At 43.1% G+C, this 19,048-nt stretch overlaps 1 protein-coding gene across 4 annotated transcripts in view; it reads left to right on the top strand.

Moving 5' to 3' along the window:
• The window catches only part of GON4L (gon-4 like), a 91,247-nt gene that overhangs the window by 62,530 nt on the left and 9,669 nt on the right, over window positions 1-19,048 (top strand). For all 4 annotated transcript variants that reach the window (XM_088835858.1, XM_055403096.2, XM_088835857.1 and 1 more), the window contains 11 exons: window positions 376-479; window positions 3,179-3,377; window positions 3,909-3,995; window positions 5,032-5,203; window positions 6,853-6,997; window positions 8,067-8,217; window positions 12,111-12,227; window positions 12,636-14,339; window positions 15,482-15,737; window positions 16,653-16,837; window positions 17,693-17,890. In XM_088835858.1, the coding sequence (XP_088691984.1) occupies window positions 376-479; window positions 3,179-3,377; window positions 3,909-3,995; window positions 5,032-5,203; window positions 6,853-6,997; window positions 8,067-8,217; window positions 12,111-12,227; window positions 12,636-14,339; window positions 15,482-15,737; window positions 16,653-16,837; window positions 17,693-17,890 (3,318 nt within the window). The remainder of the gene's footprint in view (window positions 1-375; window positions 480-3,178; window positions 3,378-3,908; window positions 3,996-5,031; window positions 5,204-6,852; window positions 6,998-8,066; window positions 8,218-12,110; window positions 12,228-12,635; window positions 14,340-15,481; window positions 15,738-16,652; window positions 16,838-17,692; window positions 17,891-19,048) is intronic.

The following is a 19,048-nucleotide window of genomic DNA, read 5'->3' as shown; positions in this document are numbered from 1 at the left end:
TTCTTCAACTATCACATGGTACATCTTTAAAGATTGCAAACTAATTTTAGATTATTCTGAGCACAGATAATTCCCTCGTGTGTTTCTCTCTTGCAAGATAATCTGATCATTTAGAGTTATCTGTGTTGTGTCTTTACCACTATAGGGTGATAGACTGAGAAACTTTTCTTCTGGCATAAAGATTATTCCAAAGTTCTTTATTCTGCCATAAAGATCTATGCGAGCCCAGAAGTGAGAAAGGATCCAATGCAAGCTCTTTCTGTGTGCCAGCATTATTAAAGTCCTGTAAACCAGTCTTCATTTTCCCCTGTCACTGTTGGAGTGACTTTTACATGCCCATTCCCCAGGAAAGTCCTTCTTTTCCTTTGCCCTCAGTTTCAAGATGAGATGGGGTTCTCCAACATGGAAGATGACGGCCCAGAAGAGGAGGAACGTGTGGCTGAGCCTCGGCCTAACTTTAACACCCCTCAAGCCTTACGGTAGGCTAACCACAGACCTTGAGATCGAGAGTAGAGGGAGAGTGTATGTCTGAGAAGGTTTTGAGAAGTTCTGGTTAACAGTTTCCCACCCCTGACTACCTACTGTTAATGTTATAAGGATGCTGAACCCCGTGGGGGTGTTGGGTGTGACGTGAATAATTCTCCTTATGGGGCAGTGCAGCTCTAAACCAAGCTGTATCTGTTTGGGAAGGGAGAAAAAGCAGTAGCTGGCATCCATAGCAGCTTCTCCAGGTGAGTGGTGCTGGAGAGGTGTGTAGGCCTCTGCATGCCAGCCACAGAAGCCGCCCCAAAGTGTAACACCCGCTGTGTCCCTTGTGTTCTTCTGTTTGCTGTTAACATCTAGTACGAGTTAACGAACCTTTGTGAGTCTCCAGGGCATTAACTGAGCAAACCATGAAGCACCTTCAGTAATGTCCTGTAGTGTGAAATATGTTTACCGTCCTCTTCACATGAATTAGCACTTCTGTTGTCCCACCCAGAAGGTAGAGGTTTTAATTTTTCCCCCTATATTTGTGTTGAGTTTGCAGAGTTCATCTGTACTTCGTCGTTATCCATTCTGAGTAGCAGCATACTGTCATTAGGTACTGGCTAGATGTCAGGGTATGGTTTGTGCTGTGAATGGAACAAAGCAAAACTCAAGGACTCAGCCTTTAATTAGTCCTGTGGTTTAACTAGAAAGCTCTGGATCCATCTGAAAGCTAGACCTTCAGGTAAAGTGCAATTTAGTAAAAAAGACAAGGTATACTAACCAATGCATAAAAATCAGAAGTATCAGCCATTATCCATTACATTAAATACCACAGTATAACCACAAAAGAAATCTGAAGAGTTCCTTCCCCCCCCAGGTTCGTTGAGTTAGAATTGGCAAATAAGGTTGTAAAGCATTGAAAAGTGCACAGCGTGATGACTTGATATACATATCAATTGTAGAAGGATTTCCCCAATGAAGTTAATACTTCTGTCACCTTACATATTTACCTTTTTTTGGAGAACATTTTCACAATATCTTAGAGTCTGTATTTTGACCCACTTCTCCCAACATTTCATAGAAAAAAATTCTAGTGTAGCAGAATAGAACCTGAGCGCTTTTTATCATGGGATTTAATCAGTAAACATATTTCATTTCCACTAGTCACTTCTGTGTATGAACTCTTAAAATTTGGGAATTACATAACTACTTAAAAATTCTTATTCCAGTTCAGTTACCTTCTGATATTCAGTTGCTTTGCTTGGACTGCTGCTGGTTTTTCTCAGCTGGAAATGCAAACCTAGCTTAATATTTGTCTAGATAAAATATCACATGGAAAGTGCATTAACTGTGCTCCCCTTATTAACTATCCATCCAAGTAATTCTTACTAAAGTCAGGTGCAGGCTCTTTTTCATTATCTAGCTTTTTTCCTGCTTCTGTTCTTCTGTTCCTCTGCTAGTAATGCAGATAATCCAGAGTTTTCAGTTTTCAGTAAAACTGTATGGAGGACAGTCTCATTCTTTAGATTTTTACCCTGTGTCTGCCCATACTTTCAGTAAATACTGTAAAAGGAAACATAATTTTCATCCTCAGAGTCTATTGAAAAAAATATCATCATTTAGCTATTGCTACAATCTAGAGGATTTATTGAATTATGATAACCTGCTGGTCATAGCTGCTTGAGCAGGTTGTATCCTGGTTTTGTAGAATAGCAGCTTGAGTGTCTTTATCTGTCTCTCCCTCAGAACTAGCATTCGGATTCTTACTTCGGCCCCCACAGAGTCTCTCTCTCCCTCTCTCAGGAGGTGGGGATGAGAGGGTAGCAATAGAAAGCTTGGAGGAGGAATTTATTTAGAGGGCTAATGCTTGGTAGGGTAATGCTTGAACCACCTTCTCACTATTTATCTGAACTGCCATGTGTTTTAGGGCTTCCCAGCTGGCACTAGTGGTAAAGAACCTCCCAGCCAGTCCAGGAGATGCAAGAAACGTGGGTTCAATCCATGTTTCAGGAAGATCATTTGGAGTTAGAAAATGCCAACTCCAGTGTTCTTGCCTGAGAAGTCCCATGGATAGAGGAGCCTTGTGGGCTACAGTCTATAGGGTTGCAAAGAGTCAGACAGGACTGAAGTGACTTAGCATGCATGTGGGCACCATATGTTTTAGGTTATGCCTTTTCTACTCCAAGCTAGAAAGTCTTTGAGTTTTTAAGAAAGGAAGTCAGTCAGGGCAACCTGAATAGATAGGAGCTGGAGAAGAGGAGAAACTGGACCTGGGTGGGAGTAGCAGCTAGCTTAGAGAACAGATGTTGCGCTTTGGAAAGATTCTGTATCACCATTAAGAACAAGTCCCAGATTAATGTAACTGTCAGTGGGATGCGAATATCATGGGTTCCCATAGCTCCTTGGCTGCTTTGTTATCCAGACATTACCCTATGTTTAGATTTTAGTTTAATTTCACCTTCATTAGTATATTACTTAGAGTACTGCTTTTAGGAGAATGGGTAGGGGATGAATCAGAACCATCTTATTTGAGTCTACTTTGGGAAGAGATTTGGGTAGGCTAGGAGTTTGCCTGTTGGCTAAAATGAGACTTGAGGATTAGCAGTAGATGGAAGTTGCTCAGACTGGCTTAGCCCACCGTAGGAAGGAACTGGATGTGTTTTGGACCCATGAAAATGTTCAAATCCAGTCATCTCCCTGTGGGGGATAGGTTTGAGGAACCACTGGCCAACTTACTAAATGAGCAGCATCGCACCGTGAAGGAGCTACTTGAACAGCTGAAGATGAAGAAATCTTCAGCCAAACAGCAGCAGGAAGTAGAGAGGGTTAAGCCCCAGAGGGAGAAGGTTCATCAGACTCTGATTCTAGACCCGGCACAGAGGAAGAGGCTCCAGCAGCAGATGCAGCAGGTAAGACTCTTCTTGGTAATGTTAATATTGGATCATCTTCATCTTTTGAATTGAAGCCAGAAATTATCAGCTTGTGAAAGTCAGAAATAGGTGTTTTGGTAACCATTGAAACCACAGGACCACAGTATCTTCATGACAGTCAGGACCCTGAAAAGTCACCATGTTTGTGTCTTTATCTCAGGTCAGAATGCATATCAGGACTCTGATAGTTTTCAGAATGATAGATTTCAAAGAATCTTTAGCAATCCTTTCTGAATTTCACAGCTTAATTACCAGAGTAGTTTTTTTTTTTTTCTTTTATAATCTTAGTCCCTTTAGTTTGTTTGAAGTTAAATTTTGCCTGGTTCTGTCAGTTTGTTCGGGTGGAACGCATCTGAGAAAAAACGTTTATACAGAGATAGTGTGTTGTACTCATAGTCTCTCTACAGAGTGAAACATGTTAAAGTAACTGACATCTTGGTAAGGTCTTCTGGGTTTCTGAGATGACAGCATCATAACATGTACACTGTATTATTTTCTTTCCCTCCCCAGCATGTTCAACTCTTGACGCAAATTCACCTTCTTGCCAGTTCCAACCCCAGTCTCAGTTCGGAGGCCAGTACCACCAGGATATTTCTTGTAAGGTTTCAGATATCCCTAATCTAAAGAATTGTGTATGTAGTTAGTTAGGAAGTCATTTCTCACAGATGTTGACTCCTCATGAGCTACATTTATTCTTCTCTCCTGTTTGTATTAGTAGATATTTGTATGGCTTCCTGTGTTTGCTGTAAAAACATAAGTTACTGCTTCCCATGAAAGGGCAGAGAGTGTATTCAATTGTCTGTGACTGTTTCTCTTAACTTTTTATTGGGTGCTCCTCCTCACCTGTAGATCCTCCCATTTTAGGCTTTTGTACTTCTCTTCTTTGTATTGAATTCATTATTTATTAAGCTTGATATCAGTGTTTTATATATAAAATTAATTTTGCTCATGGCATTTTGAAATATTTTGGAGGAAGGGCTTTTAATTTCAAATTTTGGGGAATTCCTTGGTGGTCCAGTGGTGTAGGATTCGTTGCTTTCACTGTTGGGGCCCAGATTCATTCCCTTATTGTGGAGCTAAATAAGATCCCGTGAGCAGCAGGGAATGGCCAAAGAAAATTTACATTTTAAAATCTGAACTTTGGGGCAATAATAGCGATATTCTTTGCCTCTCAGGTAATTCTCTCTGGAATCTGAGGTGCCTCATAGTCGGAATGTCCTTGCATAGTCAGCAGTTTATGTTTCCCTCTTATTGTGTTCAGGGGATCATGAGAAATACCTTTTTCTAGGTGTTATTCAGAGAAACAAACAAAGAATTATTATTTTTTAAGTAATGGCTCTCACTCTTGAGAATTTTAATTCTAGCTGGGGAGCTAGAACATACATCCAAAAGGGCGAGGAACCCTGAAACTGAGAATTGAACATTAACAAATCAATGTATCACAGATGCCTCAACATCTGAGGACTCAGTAAAAGAGCAGTCTTAATGGAAAAACGTTAATTATGAAAGTCCTTATGATGATTTTAACCTGTTTTTATTCTGTTGTAGGAAGGACAGTTTTTCTGTCAGAGGCTAAGGGCTACTGGTATTAATTGTCTGGAACTCACATCTACTTTGTGTCCTGTTTTCCCAGAAAGAGCTGGGAACCTTTGCTCAAAGCTCCATCGCCCTCCATCATCAGTTCAACCCCAAGTTTCAGACCTTGTTCCAACCCTGTAACCTGATGGGAGCCATGAAGCTTATTGAAGACTTCAGCACACAAGTCAGTGTTGACTGGAGTCCTCGTAAAACTGTCAAGAAGACTGGTACGGGACAGATGGGTCCACTTTAAATTTTTACTTGCAGTGCAAGGTGGCCGTCTTACCCCACAGATCATTTCCTAGGGATAATTTCCTAGGGTTGGAGGAGACAGGGTATTTGCAATTTCTTCCTTCTCCCTTTTATCCTTCCTTTGTGTTCATTACCTAACTTGGAGAACTAGGTAATAATACTTGGATTTAAGTAGAGGATGGAGTCAGTGAACAGGACAGGGATGTGGGAGGTAGAGATGTGGCACTCACTGCTAATAATTGGGCTTAAATAGATATGAGGGTAAGTATTAGGAGTCAGGTCAAGACAAACTGGTATCAGAATAAAGATGGAAGTCAAGTGGTAAAGTCAGGTTGTGTTTATTAGGTTTTTACTCTCTTCTTCATTAGGATCACTTTATTTCCCATGATTATAGTAGTATGTCCAATTATGTTGATTTGGGAGTTAGGAACAAAGTAAAAATGTTGTACATTTGTCTGTTCAGTGTTTCAAAGAAATTTCCAGGTTTGATTTCTACCGTTCATTGGTTTAGTATTTTTAAGTAAATATTTGCCATTCCCTTAAATCAAATATTTGTTTCTGATTTGTTCCTGGTTTAGCAAATTTGTTGTGGTTTGGTCTGCATTCGGCTTTGTCTTTGGATTTGATTTTAAATCCCGGACTCTTACAATTCAATAGAATATAATTGAATTTAAGGGCATTATGTGATAAACACAGACTACTTTTTTAGTTATATGTTGGTAATGAAAACTTAACACCAGACTACAGTTATAACTTGGGCTTTGAAGGTGGGTCTGTGGTAACGAATCAGCCTGCCAATGGAGGTGCGGGTTCAGTCCCTGGGTCGAGAAGATCTCCTGGAGTGGGAAATGACAACCCATTCCAGTATTCTTGCATTGGAGAATCCCTTGATCAGAGGAGCCTGGCGGGCTACAGTGATAGGGTTGCAAAGAGTTGGATGCAGCTGTGTATGCATGCACAGTTATAAGTTACATGTATAGTGTCCTGTGTTTTTCTTCTGGGGATATAAAAATAACATTTTTGCAAGAAGAAATAAGGCTCTAGAGGTGTTTATCTCTGGAAAGACAAAAATGCCTGGAATTGAGAGGCTTAGACAGCAAAATAGAAATGAATGAGACTGAATTGTCTCATCCTCTTTATGGGTTTATTGTTCCCAACCTCAGGAGGAATCTGGGAGAATTTAATGAAAGTTAAGTAAGAATCAAATAAAAATTTGAAATACCAGATTTGTGAGGGAGATTATAAAGAAGTTTGGAATCTTATCCTGGAAGAAAGCATTGTTGAAGGTCACTTTTCTTTCAAGGATTTAAAGGGGAAAGGAGGTAAAAACTTTTTGAGCATACACTATATGCCAGGTATTACTTGGTACTTGATAAGTATTTATGTTACTTAGTATGTTAAGTGTTCCACACAGAAAGCAGAAAGACACTCAATTTTTAACTTTATCTTTTAGGTACATGTTAGGCTGAGAATCACTGTGGAGACTTTGGGAGAGGGGTATGTGTATGAAGGGCATCATGTTAGGTAGGGTTGGCTGTCTCTAAATGCCAAGATGCATTCAGAAGTTTTTGTGAAGCCCTGTTTTGTTCTGGAGTTTCATTTAACATGAATTTTTTTCTTATAGCCTGTAAATTGCCCTGTTTGCCAAAGCAAGTGGCTTGGATCCTAGCCACGAGCAAGGTTTTCATGTATCCAGAGTTACTTCCAGTGTGTTCTCTGAAGGCCAAGAATCCCCAGGATAAGATTTTCTTCACCAAGGCGGAAGACAAGTAAGGATTTACTGGGTGGGGAGAAAAGCACAAAATATACTGAGAAGACCTGTATAATAAGGAATGGACAGAAAGGAAAGCAATGTAGATGGACTTAGGTCTATAGCCTGTGCGTATTCCAGCAGTGCCAAACACAGCTCTTTTTAGGGGATGACATACATGTTTTAGAAACATTTAAAGTTTTTCGTCTTTTATAGTAAAAACTAACCTCATAATCCTGTTAGTGGATAATTTTCAAGGAAAACATTTTTATCCTTTATCCTGACAATCTTTACACAATAATTTTTCTCTCTGTATTTCTTTTGTAACTGTTGGCAATTTAAGTATCATTTTGTTTTGCTTTTTTTAGCTTAATATATTCTTGACCTTTTTTTCTGCATTCCATGCTGTAGCATTGTCTTTTTTTGTCTCTGCATATTGTCCTTTCAGGCAGTATTAATGGCCCTATCATAGTCCTTTTATTTGCCACTTTTCCCTCCCTCTCTTGTTTGGCTGTTCTAAGTGAGGCTTCACCAAGGATCTTTGTGCACAGGGCTTTTGAAACTCTTTGAGTTTTTATCTCTTTGGGTAAATTCTCAAGAGTGAGAGTATTTGATAACAGTTATAAACACTTTCCTGGCTCTTGATGTGTGTTTCCCCATTGCCATCAGCAAATATGTATACAGGTAACTGTAATCAAGTATGTTATGTTGTGAGATAGTGTTGGTGTGGATTTAATATATCTAATATGGTGCCCAGTATTCATTTTATATTTGTTTTATTAGGGCCATTCTCCTTCCCTCAAACTTTGTTTATATTATTACTATAAAGCACATCATGTTGTGACATTTATTAGTGGTTTATGCTTGGTTTTCCCTCTTCTCACTTGATGGGAACTCCTCATTGAGTCTTATTTTCATAGTCCTTCTTAGTACTCAGTAATTATCTGAAATTTTCTCTTGAGTTTCCATTAATGTGTACAAGACTTAGATGTAGAAGAAGTAGGTTGCAGAATGTGGAGTTCGTCTGGGAGGCTTTTCAGCAGGATGGACTATCAAGCGAGACTGAGTATCACTGCCCCCTTTCTCAGTTTGTTAGCTTTAGGACTGAAGCACTTTGAAGGGACGGAGTTTCCCAAGCCTCTGATCAGCAAGTACCTTCTCACTTGCAAGACTGCCCACCAGCTGACGGTGAGAATCAAGAACCTCAACATGAACAGAGCTCCTGACAACATCATTAAAGTAAGTGCTCCCTGCACGCTCCACTGGGCACCTTGGCTGAGTGCAGCCTTTCCTTTTCTTTTTCTCGGTCTCAGTGAATAGCCTTTTATCTAATGCTAGTCCCTCCTAACTGCACACTGGCTCTCTTTCCCTTCCAAGGACATTGATCTATTATTTTCCTATGGAGTACCATCTTCTTCCCCTGTTATGGATATTTCTGCTAAATTATTCAAATGTAAAAATACTTATCAAATTTGTTTTCCTCTAGCTGTTCATTTTTTTCCCCCACTCTAAACCTTCTTCACAGAGTAGGCAACAATCCACTTACATCCTTCTTAATTCTTTATACTTGGATATTTATATCAAAATTATAAATTATACTTTAAAGTGGGGGTCCCAGGCCACAGACTGATACTGGTCCATAGCCTGTTAGGAACACGGCTGCACAGCGGGAGGTGAATGGCAGGCTGGAGAGCTAAGCTTCATCTGTATTTACCGTTGTTCTCCATTGCTCACTTCCTGCCTGAGCTCCACCTCCTGTCACATCAGCGGTGGTTGTAGGTTCTCAAAGGAGCACAAACCCCACTGTGAACTGCGTGCATAGGAGGGTCTCAGTTGCCAGCTTCTCATGAGAATCATCCTGAAACCATCCCATGGGTCCCCCACCCCCATCCTATGGAAAAATTGCCTTCCACAGAATCGGTCCCTGGTGCCAGAAAGGTTGGGGACCACTGCTCTAAAGAGTAAAATATCTCTGTGAGTCTTGTCATGAAAAACAATCATTTTTCTCCGTTTCTTGCTAAGCATGGTTTCTGCAGGGATGGTCCATTTACCTCTAATCTAGGGTCTAGGCAGCATGCTTAGAATTGCCAGCAGTTGGTTTTTTGGATTTGGACCTTCTCTGTTAAACTGAAACCATGGAAGATGAACAGTTCTCTCCATGCTCTCTCACTGCTTCACCTCAGTTATATCACGGTGTAAGTTGGGTTTTTTCCAGAGTTTACATTATAAGCAGGTCTGTAAAAACTCCTCACAGCTGAGCCAGGTAGTGTATACGACTACCTTGCTTTTCCTGCTGATATTTTGTTTCTCTTGGAGTTGATGACTGCATTTTTGGAGGGTGAGTGGGACTCAGTTTATTATGTATTTATTATCAGTCTCATTGCAGTCTGCTTAAGTTTGATGAATCTCTTCTCAGCGTGCTCAGGTATTGTAGGTTCTCTGCCGTCACCTTCACCTTCCTGAGGAAGTCCTGCCCAGAGCGCTTTGTTCCTGCTCCACTCTACCCATGCTGCTGTTGGCTTGCTGCACTAATGTCTTTGGCTTTTTCTTCATGATTTTGCTGGGGTTTTGTTTCACCTCTTATTTGTGTTGATCCTCTTCTTTCTTTCTTTAAATATATTTTTATTTATTTTTTGGCTGTGCTGGTTCTTCGTTGCGTCACAGGCTTTTCTCTAGTTGTGCAGAGTTGGGGCTACCCACCAGTTGTGGTGTGGGCTTCTCATTGCAGTGGATTTTCTTGTTTTAGGTCACAAACTGCAGGCCATGCGGGCTTCAGTAGTTTTAGCACGTGGACTCAGAAGTGTTGTGTGGGACTAGTTGCCCTGCGGCATGTGGAATATTCTAGGAGTAGGGATTGAACCTGTGTCCCCTGCACTGTCAGGTGGATTCTTAACCTCTGGACCACCAGGGAAGTCCGGATCCTCTTATTTCTGAATCCCACAACTTTTTGGCCTTGTTTAGTGGAGCACATCCTGTATTTGAGAAAAAAAGTTTTAGATTTGTATTGCTTGTGTTCATGGTGTGTCATGACATGACTTGGCCGATGCACTTTCCTAGTTTTGCTTTTGTGCTGTATGCCTAGTTTTTGTATATAACTATTGCTGCTTTGTAACAAATGTGCAGAAGACCTGTCTATGAAACTAATTATTCAAAATTAAAAGTTTGAAATATGTCTGTGTTCTTTTCTTCCACTTCAGTGGGTTTAACATTCTAGGCTGAAAATCACTTTGGTCAGAACAATTTAAGGACTCTATTTTCTTCTAGTTTCTAGCACTGCCTCTTTCGAAAGTTGCTGTTCCTTTGACTCTTGAACCTTTATATGACACGTGTTTTTTTCTCTTCCTCTAGGAGTACATAGGATTTTCTTTCTTCTCCAGTGTTTTGAAATTCATGATAATATACCTTACTATGTGTCTGGTTTTCCTAATTATGCCAAGTACTTGATGAACTTTACTTTGGAAACTCATAGGTTCCAGTGTTGGGACATGTACTCTAATTTTGACTGCTGGTTTCCTCCCCTTCTTTTGGTTTGTTGTCTCCTTCTGTGGTGCTCAGTGGTCAGATGTTAGATCTCAGGCTAGTCGTCTCATCTTGTCTTTCTTCTCTTCTTCCATCACTCTGTCTTCTTGTTGTATTTTCTGGGATATTATTTCATCTTTTTTTTTCTAACCCTTCTGCTGAGGTGAGTCGTTATTTCTTCTGTCATAATATCTAATAGCTTTTGTTGTTGTTTATTGAATATTCTTTCATAGCCGGTGGCAGAGGCCTGTGGGGAGCAGTAGAAGAAGGAGGCTAGAGTTTGCTCATGTGTACTTGGCCAGCATTGTGCACCTGTCCTTCGTATGCCTGACAGCCTCAGTTCAGAGAACGTCCTTTCCACCGTGCTCCTGCCAGGGTAGGGTGAGAAGCTATCACCTGGCTACATCAAACAAGAGGGAGCACTCAGGGTCTCACTGCCCCTTCAACAAATTTAAAACTTGTCTTCCTTATCCTGACGTGATTTTAATTCTTCCACTTCTGGAGGTATCTGTTGTCTTATCCTTTTGCCTGTCTTTGACATCAGTTTAGGCGGCCCTTACCTTTTCTCCACACGGTATTTGGCTTTCTTCATTGTCCTGTGTCACTTGCCACTCATCTGTCAGCTCTGTAGCTTTGAAGATTTTGTTACTTTTATCTTTTATTTCATCTCTCCTTTCAGGCTTTTATCTTTAAAAGTTTCCTATCTGTTGTTTTCATGGGGTTTCAAGAGGGAGTAGAGACAAATTATGTGTTTGGTCTGTCTGTTTGTTTGTTTGTTTTCTTTTATGCTTTATTTATTTCCTTTTCTGTGCTAGGTGTTTGTTGCTGTGTGAGCCTTCTCTAGGTTGTGAGTGGGGGCTACTCTAGTTGCTATACACAGGCTTCTCATTGCTGTGGCTTCTCTTGTGGAGCACAGGCTCTTGGGCATGCAGGCTTCAGGAGTTGCTGCTACTGGCCTCTAGAGCACAGGGTGAATAGTTGTGGCGATGGGCTTAGTTGCCTTGAGGCATGTGGGATCTTAATTCCCTGAGCAGGGATTGAACCTAGTCCCCTGCACTGGAAGGTTGATCCTTCACCACTTGACCGCATCAAGTCCCTCATTGATTTGTACTTGACTATCTGTAAGCTCCTTGAGAGCAGGGATTGCCTCCTTATTTATATGCTCGGCTTGTAGCACAGTGCCTAGTGCTTACTGACAGTGTGAGCTCCTTCCCTTCCAATATTCCTTGCACCATTATTTGCTTAAAAGGAAGCTTCCCTGTGGTCAGGATAAGGATTAATAAGGCACTCCCATTGTGGCTGCTGAGCAGGAGCAAATTTTCGATAAGATGACTCTGTGACCTAAGCTTTTCTGGTGACCAGAATAGAGCTTATCAGAAGATACTAAGTAATGATAAAATATTTATTAATTGGAGATGAGCTTAATTTGAAATACAGAGCAATCAGTATATGCTATTTGTGTGTGTGTGTGTGTGTGTGTGTGTATATATATATATATATATATATATGCATTTGTGTGTATGTTTCTCAGACCTCTGGCCACCATACTTCTCAACCTGACGAGAGCAGTGTCTAGAAGGAATGTGACTCTTGCTTTATTTCTTCATACTCAGTTTTATAAGAAGACCAAACAGCTGCCCATCTTAATGAAGTGCTGTGAAGAGATCCAGCCGCATCAGTGGAAGCCTCCTGTAGAGAGGGAAGAACACCGGCTTCCGTTCTGGCTAAAGGTACAGCCCTCTTCCTCAGTATGTCAGGAGCAGAAGATCACTACAAACCTGGCAGGAACTTCAAGGCCTGCTTTACACCTCTCCTGCTTTAGCTGTAGAATTAGGACTTAAGAAATCTTCAATCATCTTTCCTCTCCTATTTCTCCACCTCCCTCCCTCCCCCACTGGTGATTCTCTAACCTTTTAAAGATAGTGGTTAAAATAATAGTTTCTTAAAGGAAATTTAGGGAGTTTCTAGAGTATAAAATCGGGATGTAGTCTTCTTAGAAATATCTGCTATTCTGCAGAAAAATCCTTCTTAAAAGATGTCTTAAGACTGTCCTGTAAAGGCACCTAATATCTCGAAAGCCCAATTATTTTCCCCTAATTCTAGCATGGGGTATATCTGAGTGTTCTTGTTCCCATTAGGCCAGTCTGCCGTCCATCCAGGAGGAACTGCGGCACATAGCTGATGGTGCCAGAGAAGTAGGAAATGTTACCGGAACCAGTGAGATCAACTCAGACCCAGGCCTAGGAAAAGGCAGTTCGGAACTGGAGAGTGAAACTCGGTATCCACTGCTACTGCCTAAGGGTGTAGTCCTGAAGCTGAAGCCAGTTGCCAACCGTTTTTCTAGGAAGGCTTGGAGGCAGAAGCGGTCCTCAACCTTGAAGCCCTTCTTTTTTGGACCCAGTCCCTCTCTCCAGCCTAGCTCCAGCTCTGGAAAGACACCAGCTAGGTCAGTTCACTCAGAAGCCCCTCCAAGCAAAATGGTGGTCCGGATTCCTCCCCTGATCCAGCCAGCCACGGTCTTACAGGCAGTGCCAGGAGGTCCTCCTCTGGGGGTCCCTGGGGGGGATAGTTTTGAGTCTGCAGCAGCCCTGCCAGCTCCAGCTGCTGCAGCCAGGACCAGCTTCCCTCTGCCTGAGCCGCAGACCCTGCTGTCCTCCGCACCTGTGCCCAAGCTGATGCTGCCCTCACTTGCTCCTTCTAAGTTTCGAAAGCCATGTGTGAAACGGAGAGCCGCCAAGAGAAAGGGACCCAAGGCCTCCCTCTGTCTGAAGCCTGCCCCTCTCATCCACCCTGCGCCTGTTTTCTTCACTGTTCCTGCCACCACCGTGAAGGTTGTGAGCCTCGGCAGTGGCTGCAACGTGATGCAGCCTGTCAGTGCAGCTGTGGCCCAAAGTCCTCAGACCATCCCCATCACCACCCTGTTGGTTAACCCCACTTCCTTCCCCTGTTCGTTGAACCAGCCCCTTGTGGCCTCCTCCATCCCTCCCTTAATTGTCTCCGGCACCTCTGTGAATCTTTCTGTTCCATCTACCCCTGAAGATAAAGCTCCAGTGAATGTGGACACAGGTTGTCCTTTGGCTGAGGGGAAAACTGCCTTTCAAGGCCTCGAACCCAAATTAGAACCTCGGGAACCCTCTCCTCTCTGTGCTGCTGTCTTTCCCAAAGAGGAGCACAGCCCAGGGCCTCCAGCTACAGACAGAGTGTCCCAGGAACAGCTGTCAGAGAGCAGTGCCTATGGTTGGACTATTGTGAAAACAGAGGAGGGGAGACATGTCCCTGAACCACTGCCTCAGGGCTTCCGAGAATCTCTAAACACTTGCCCTGAGGATTTAGAGGAAGTCGTTAAGATGGAACCTAAAGACCCTGGGGAGGACACCTGTGGTGGATCCCTAGAGCAGGAAAGCCATGATGAAATCAAAGAAGAACACTCTGTGGCGTTGGACACTGGCTTCCCAAGTGAGGAGTCAATTGGGCCTAGAGAGGGGAAGAAACAGACAGGCCTACAACAGGGGGAGGAGAGGAGTCAAGCAGCTCAAACCCTTTCGGCTTCTCAAGAGCCTCCTGGTGACGGAAACTCAGGAGATGTGAGCAAAGGGTCCCCAAGGGATGCTTCCTTCTCCACTGACCCTGAAATGGTGCTTAGCAGCCCCCTGGGGAAGCCCGAAGACTTATCCAGCGTTGATGGTCAGTCAGTGGGGACCCCAGCAGGACCAGAAACTGCAGGAGAGAAAGATGGGCCAGAGGAAGAGGAAGAAGAGGACTTTGATGACCTTACCCAGGATGAGGAAGATGAGATGTCATCAGCTTCTGAGGAATCTGTACTATCTGTCCCAGAACTCCAGGTGAGAGTTGGGCACTATTCTCCAATATTTTGAGAATTCAGTAATAGATTTAATTTATTGATAGGCCACCTGCTTGCTTTTTGCACTAGAGATAGTCGTAAAATCATTTTTGACTTTTGAATGTATTACAGAGCATAGTTTGGGAGTTGAGGTGAGAGGAGAGGGAAAGAGTTAAATGTTACATATTATATTTGATTTAAGCTCGTTTAAACATTAAATTGAATCTTCTGAGCACAATTTAAATGACTCAAAAAAGAAAAAGGATCATAAGTATGGACCCTGCAAAGGAAAATTACCTTTAGGGGAGACTTTTCAACACTCATCTGCTCAGGGACTCCCTGGTGGTACAGTGGTTAGGACTTAGTGCTTTCACTGCTCGGAACTGGGTTCGATTTCTGGTCAGGAAATTGTTGACTAAAAAATTAATCACAACCTCAAAGTAGAGAGTTCTTTGGTGGGAATGTTAAGGATTCTGAGCTTGAGAGGCAGCATCTCAGTTTTCTGAGAATACTGCTCTGAGAAGGCAGGAGGGGGAGTCAGGCTATGTACAGTTTGCAACAAAGAGGGTAGGAAGTGTGAACAGCAAAGATGATTATTAACTAGTAAGGAGGACCAGATATCAAGTGTAGTTAAGGCATTTAGTGTTCTATGTGTGGCAAGATGGAGCCTCTGGGCTCACTGAATTCATTCCTTTCATATGCACCTGAGCTGTGTGGGGCCAAATCCTGTTCCCTGTCACCTTAAAGGGTGGCAAAGATGGTGGTTGGCTGCTCTTGCATGACACTCATTTCCCTCCAGTTCCTTACCAGTCACCGGGTGGTGGCATCTTCTGGATCGTAGGCATTGTGTTCCCTTTTGAGAGCCCTCATTCACATTAGGAGGTCATGAATCACTGATAGCTCTGACATTTTTTGTCCTGTGATATGGCAAGAAATATTTCATTTCATAGAACTAACATCTCTTAAGCTGTACAGTGTGGCCAAAAAACAAAACCAGAAAACCCCAATCACCCCCTAAAACCCATCCGCTTTTCACCCTCCCTCACCAGTTGATTAGCCTCAGTTCCTTCTGAAAAACTCTGTGCAATCAGCCCATGGTGAGCTATTTCAGCCCTCATGCACACTCTTTGGGGGGGTTTGCAGGAAACAATGGAGAAACTGACTTGGCTTGCATCTGAAAGGCGCATGAGTCAGGAGGGTGAGTCTGAGGAGGAGAACTCCCAGGAAGAGAATTCTGAGCCTGAGGAAGAAGAGGAAGAAGAAGCAGAAGGAATGGAAAACCTGCAGAAGGAGGATGAAATGATGGACGAAGCCATCGGAGACCCTGCCGAGAAGCCTCCTGTCACCTTTGCCTCCCCAAAGGCTGCTCCAGAAGTGGAGACCAGCAGGACCCCACCAGGTGAGTAGGACAGGCCTGAGTGGGGGCCGGGCTCTGGAGGCCTTATTGACTTAGGGACACGTGCTGAGTGGCCAGCTTATAAAACAGGTGCCAGTTCCCAGAAGAAATCCTCTGGATCCTGCCTGCCAGTCACCCTTCTCCCAAATAGATGTTTAACCTGCTGTCGCTGCAGAGAAGAAATGCTCAGAAATTAAAAATGTGACTCTCCATCAGCTGCTAGATTTGTACTCTGTTTATGCAGGTTTTTATACTGGTTCTTAATTCACATGTCATGTATGAGGCCAAGAGCTATGTTTATTTCAGGAAGTGCTGCTTGTTTCTCACCATGACATAATCTCTGAGAGCCCAGCGTCAGACCACACTCCCTCTTTAGACTTCTGTGTTCAATATGCAGTAGCTAAGCAGCTCATTCGGAGAAGGCAATGGCAAGCCACTCCAGTACTCTTGCCTAGAAAATCCCATGGATGGAGGAGCCTGGTGGGCTGCAGTCCGTGGGGTCGCTAGGGGTCAGTCACCACTGAGCGACTTTACTTTCACTTTTCACTTTCACACATTGGAGAAGGAAATGGCAACCCACTCCAGTGTTCTTGCCCAGAGAACCCCAGGGAAGGGGGAGCCTGGTGGGCTTCCGTCTATGGGGTCACACAGAGTCGGACACGACTGAAGTGACTTAGCAGCAGCAGCAGCAGCAAGCAGCTCATTATCACCCCAGTTGATGCAGTCATGTTGTTGACTCTGCATAGAGTTGACTTTACAGGAAGAGACATACCTGTCATAGCATTTTTCCAGCGGTTTTTCTCCCAAATTACTATGTAATGTTGATTAGGGGAGTTGATGGGGAGGGTGCATTTGATAAGTTGGGAGGAGCAGAGGTTGCCAGGACAGAGAAACAGTTGTTTGCATGTGTATCCTAAGGAGAGAGCATCAGAGCTGCTGGGAAGGGCCGGAGTAGTCATCGAGCTCGCAGCAAGCGGGGCAGTCGGGCCCGGGCCAGCAAGGACACCTCCAAGCTGCTGTTGCTGTATGATGAGGACATCCTCGAGCGAGATCCACTCCGGGAGCAGAAGGATTTGGCCTTTGCTCAGGCTTATCTGACCAGGGTAGGCTAATGCTGCTTCCTGTTCCTGCCAGCCCCTCTGTTTTTAAAATGAAGTCTGCCTTTCAGGCTGCACAATAGCCTTCTATGCCTCTGCCTTTGTTTTCCTGGAAATACCAAAAGAACTGTGTGAGTGAACCACAAGGACACAGAGTTCAGTCTTCAGCCGGTTTATTGTTCCTGCCCAGCATACTGCCCCTCTGTTGCCCTGAAACTGGGGAAAGGTGATGTCACCATCATCCCTGAGGGAGTAGAGTAATAAGGACCCTACCTGAGCCCTTGGCTTCAGAGGAACAGCATGTTGTACGCTGACCAGAAAGTGGACCTCAGTGATCTTCAGAGTCATGAACCTGCCTGTTTTTTGCAGTGGTCTCTATCTCATTCTTTTGGTAACTACCTAATTCTTTATACCCCAGCAAGTGGAGTTCTAGCAATAATAATCATGCGTTTTCTTGTCTCCTGATATTTTACTAACATTCCTAATTTACGTATTATTTACCCTCAGATGATACCATGCTGAAATATATGTACCAAGCACTCCTTATCTATTTCAACATGGAGGTGAAACCAGGAAGGAGAGGTCCAGGCTGTGAGCTAGAGAAAAGTTTACCTGATTTTGTGGGAAGCACTGTGGTCCCTGGAAAATAGAAATTTTCCCATTCCTCACTGTCAGAAAAAGAGCTCTGCCTTGCTTATGGCCCTGTGGCTTCCATTAATCGTCAGATCTTAGGACCTGTCAGAGGAGTAGCCTCTGATGGATAATCTGGAGCTCTTTAATAGTAACTCCTCCTTCCTCGGTCCCATCGTTTCTTGGGGCCCAATGAAAGGGGATTGGATGATTGAAAGTCCTCTCATATAGGTCCGAGAAGCCCTGCAGCATATCCCTGGCAAGTATGAAGACTTCCTTCAGGTCATCTATGAGTTTGAGTCAAGCACTCAGAGGCAGACAGCTGTGGATCTCTACAAGAGCCTGCAAATTCTGCTCCAAGACTGGCCTCAGCTGTTGAAGGACTTTGCTGCTTTCCTGTTGCCTGAGCAAGCGCTGGCCTGTGGATTAGTAAGTAGAGAGGGGCAAAGACCACTCACTAGGATCCCTGGGTCAGAGCAAGACTAGGCTTGGGTAGTGCTGATCAGGACTGTTCCAGACTCCTGGCTGTTTCCATAGATAGCTTTCCCCTAGACCAGGGTCACAAGAGCCACCTCCTTTTCAAGGGATGGTCTCCCCAACTCTTCTCTCCATGTCGAGTGAAGGGTTTGACCATTGTAGCCAATGGAGACCTTAGATACATCATAACCCTTTGCTCCTCACTGTTGCAAAACAGGCTTTCATTCAACAAATATTTATTGAGTACCTGCTGTTTCAGGCAGAGTTCTAGGTACTGGAAATGTAATAGTTATAAAAGACTAAAATCCTTGCCTTCATGGAGCCTATATTCTCATGGGGAAAGTCAGGTGTTAAATAGTATATTATATATTGTAAATATATATGTTATAAAAGTTATAAAATATATAAACAGTAAAATATATTTAATGCTTTATAGTGATAATGTTCGGAGAAGGCAATGGCAAGCCACTCCAGTACTATTGCCTAGAAAATCCCATGGATGGAGGAGCCTGGTAGGCTGCAGTCCGTGGGGTCGCTAAGGGTCGGACACGACTGAGCGACTTCACTTTCACTTTTCACTTTCACACATTGGAGAAGGAAATGGCAACCCACTCCAGTGTTCTTGCCTGGAGAATCCCAGGGACGGGGGAGCCTGGTGGGCTTCCGTCTAAGGGGTCACACAGAGTCGGACACGACTGAAGTGACTTAGCAGCAGCAGCAGCAGCAGCAGTGATAATGTTGCAGTTTTATACACAGTGATCTGGGAAGACCACAATGGTTACATAAAATTTGAAATGTTGGAGAATAAGTGTCTGAACTCGAGGGATATCCCAATAGTTCTGGGTTTCTTTTCATCATGGATAAACACAGGAATAATGGATATATTATTATATTATTATGTTCATATTGTTATTATATTAGCCCGATAGTCTTAAAGCAGTTAAATGGTCTTGGGATGATTTTCTTTATCATTATGAGGATCAAATGAATACATATGTGAAAATACTTTGTAAACTGGCGTGTGTCTGATCTCACAATCTTTGAAAACTGTAAGCAACTTGAGATATATAATTCTTAAATCTTTCGTTTTTTACATCTTAGTTTTCTTGA

The sequence above is a fragment of the Moschus berezovskii genome, chromosome 4, assembly GCF_049115385.1.
Source record: "Moschus berezovskii isolate FMDL1 chromosome 4, NW_MosBer_1.0, whole genome shotgun sequence".
Lineage (NCBI taxonomy): Eukaryota > Metazoa > Chordata > Mammalia > Artiodactyla > Moschidae > Moschus > Moschus berezovskii.
The sequence above is the reverse complement of the archived record's forward strand: the minus strand, read 5'-3'. Positions and strand labels throughout refer to the sequence as shown.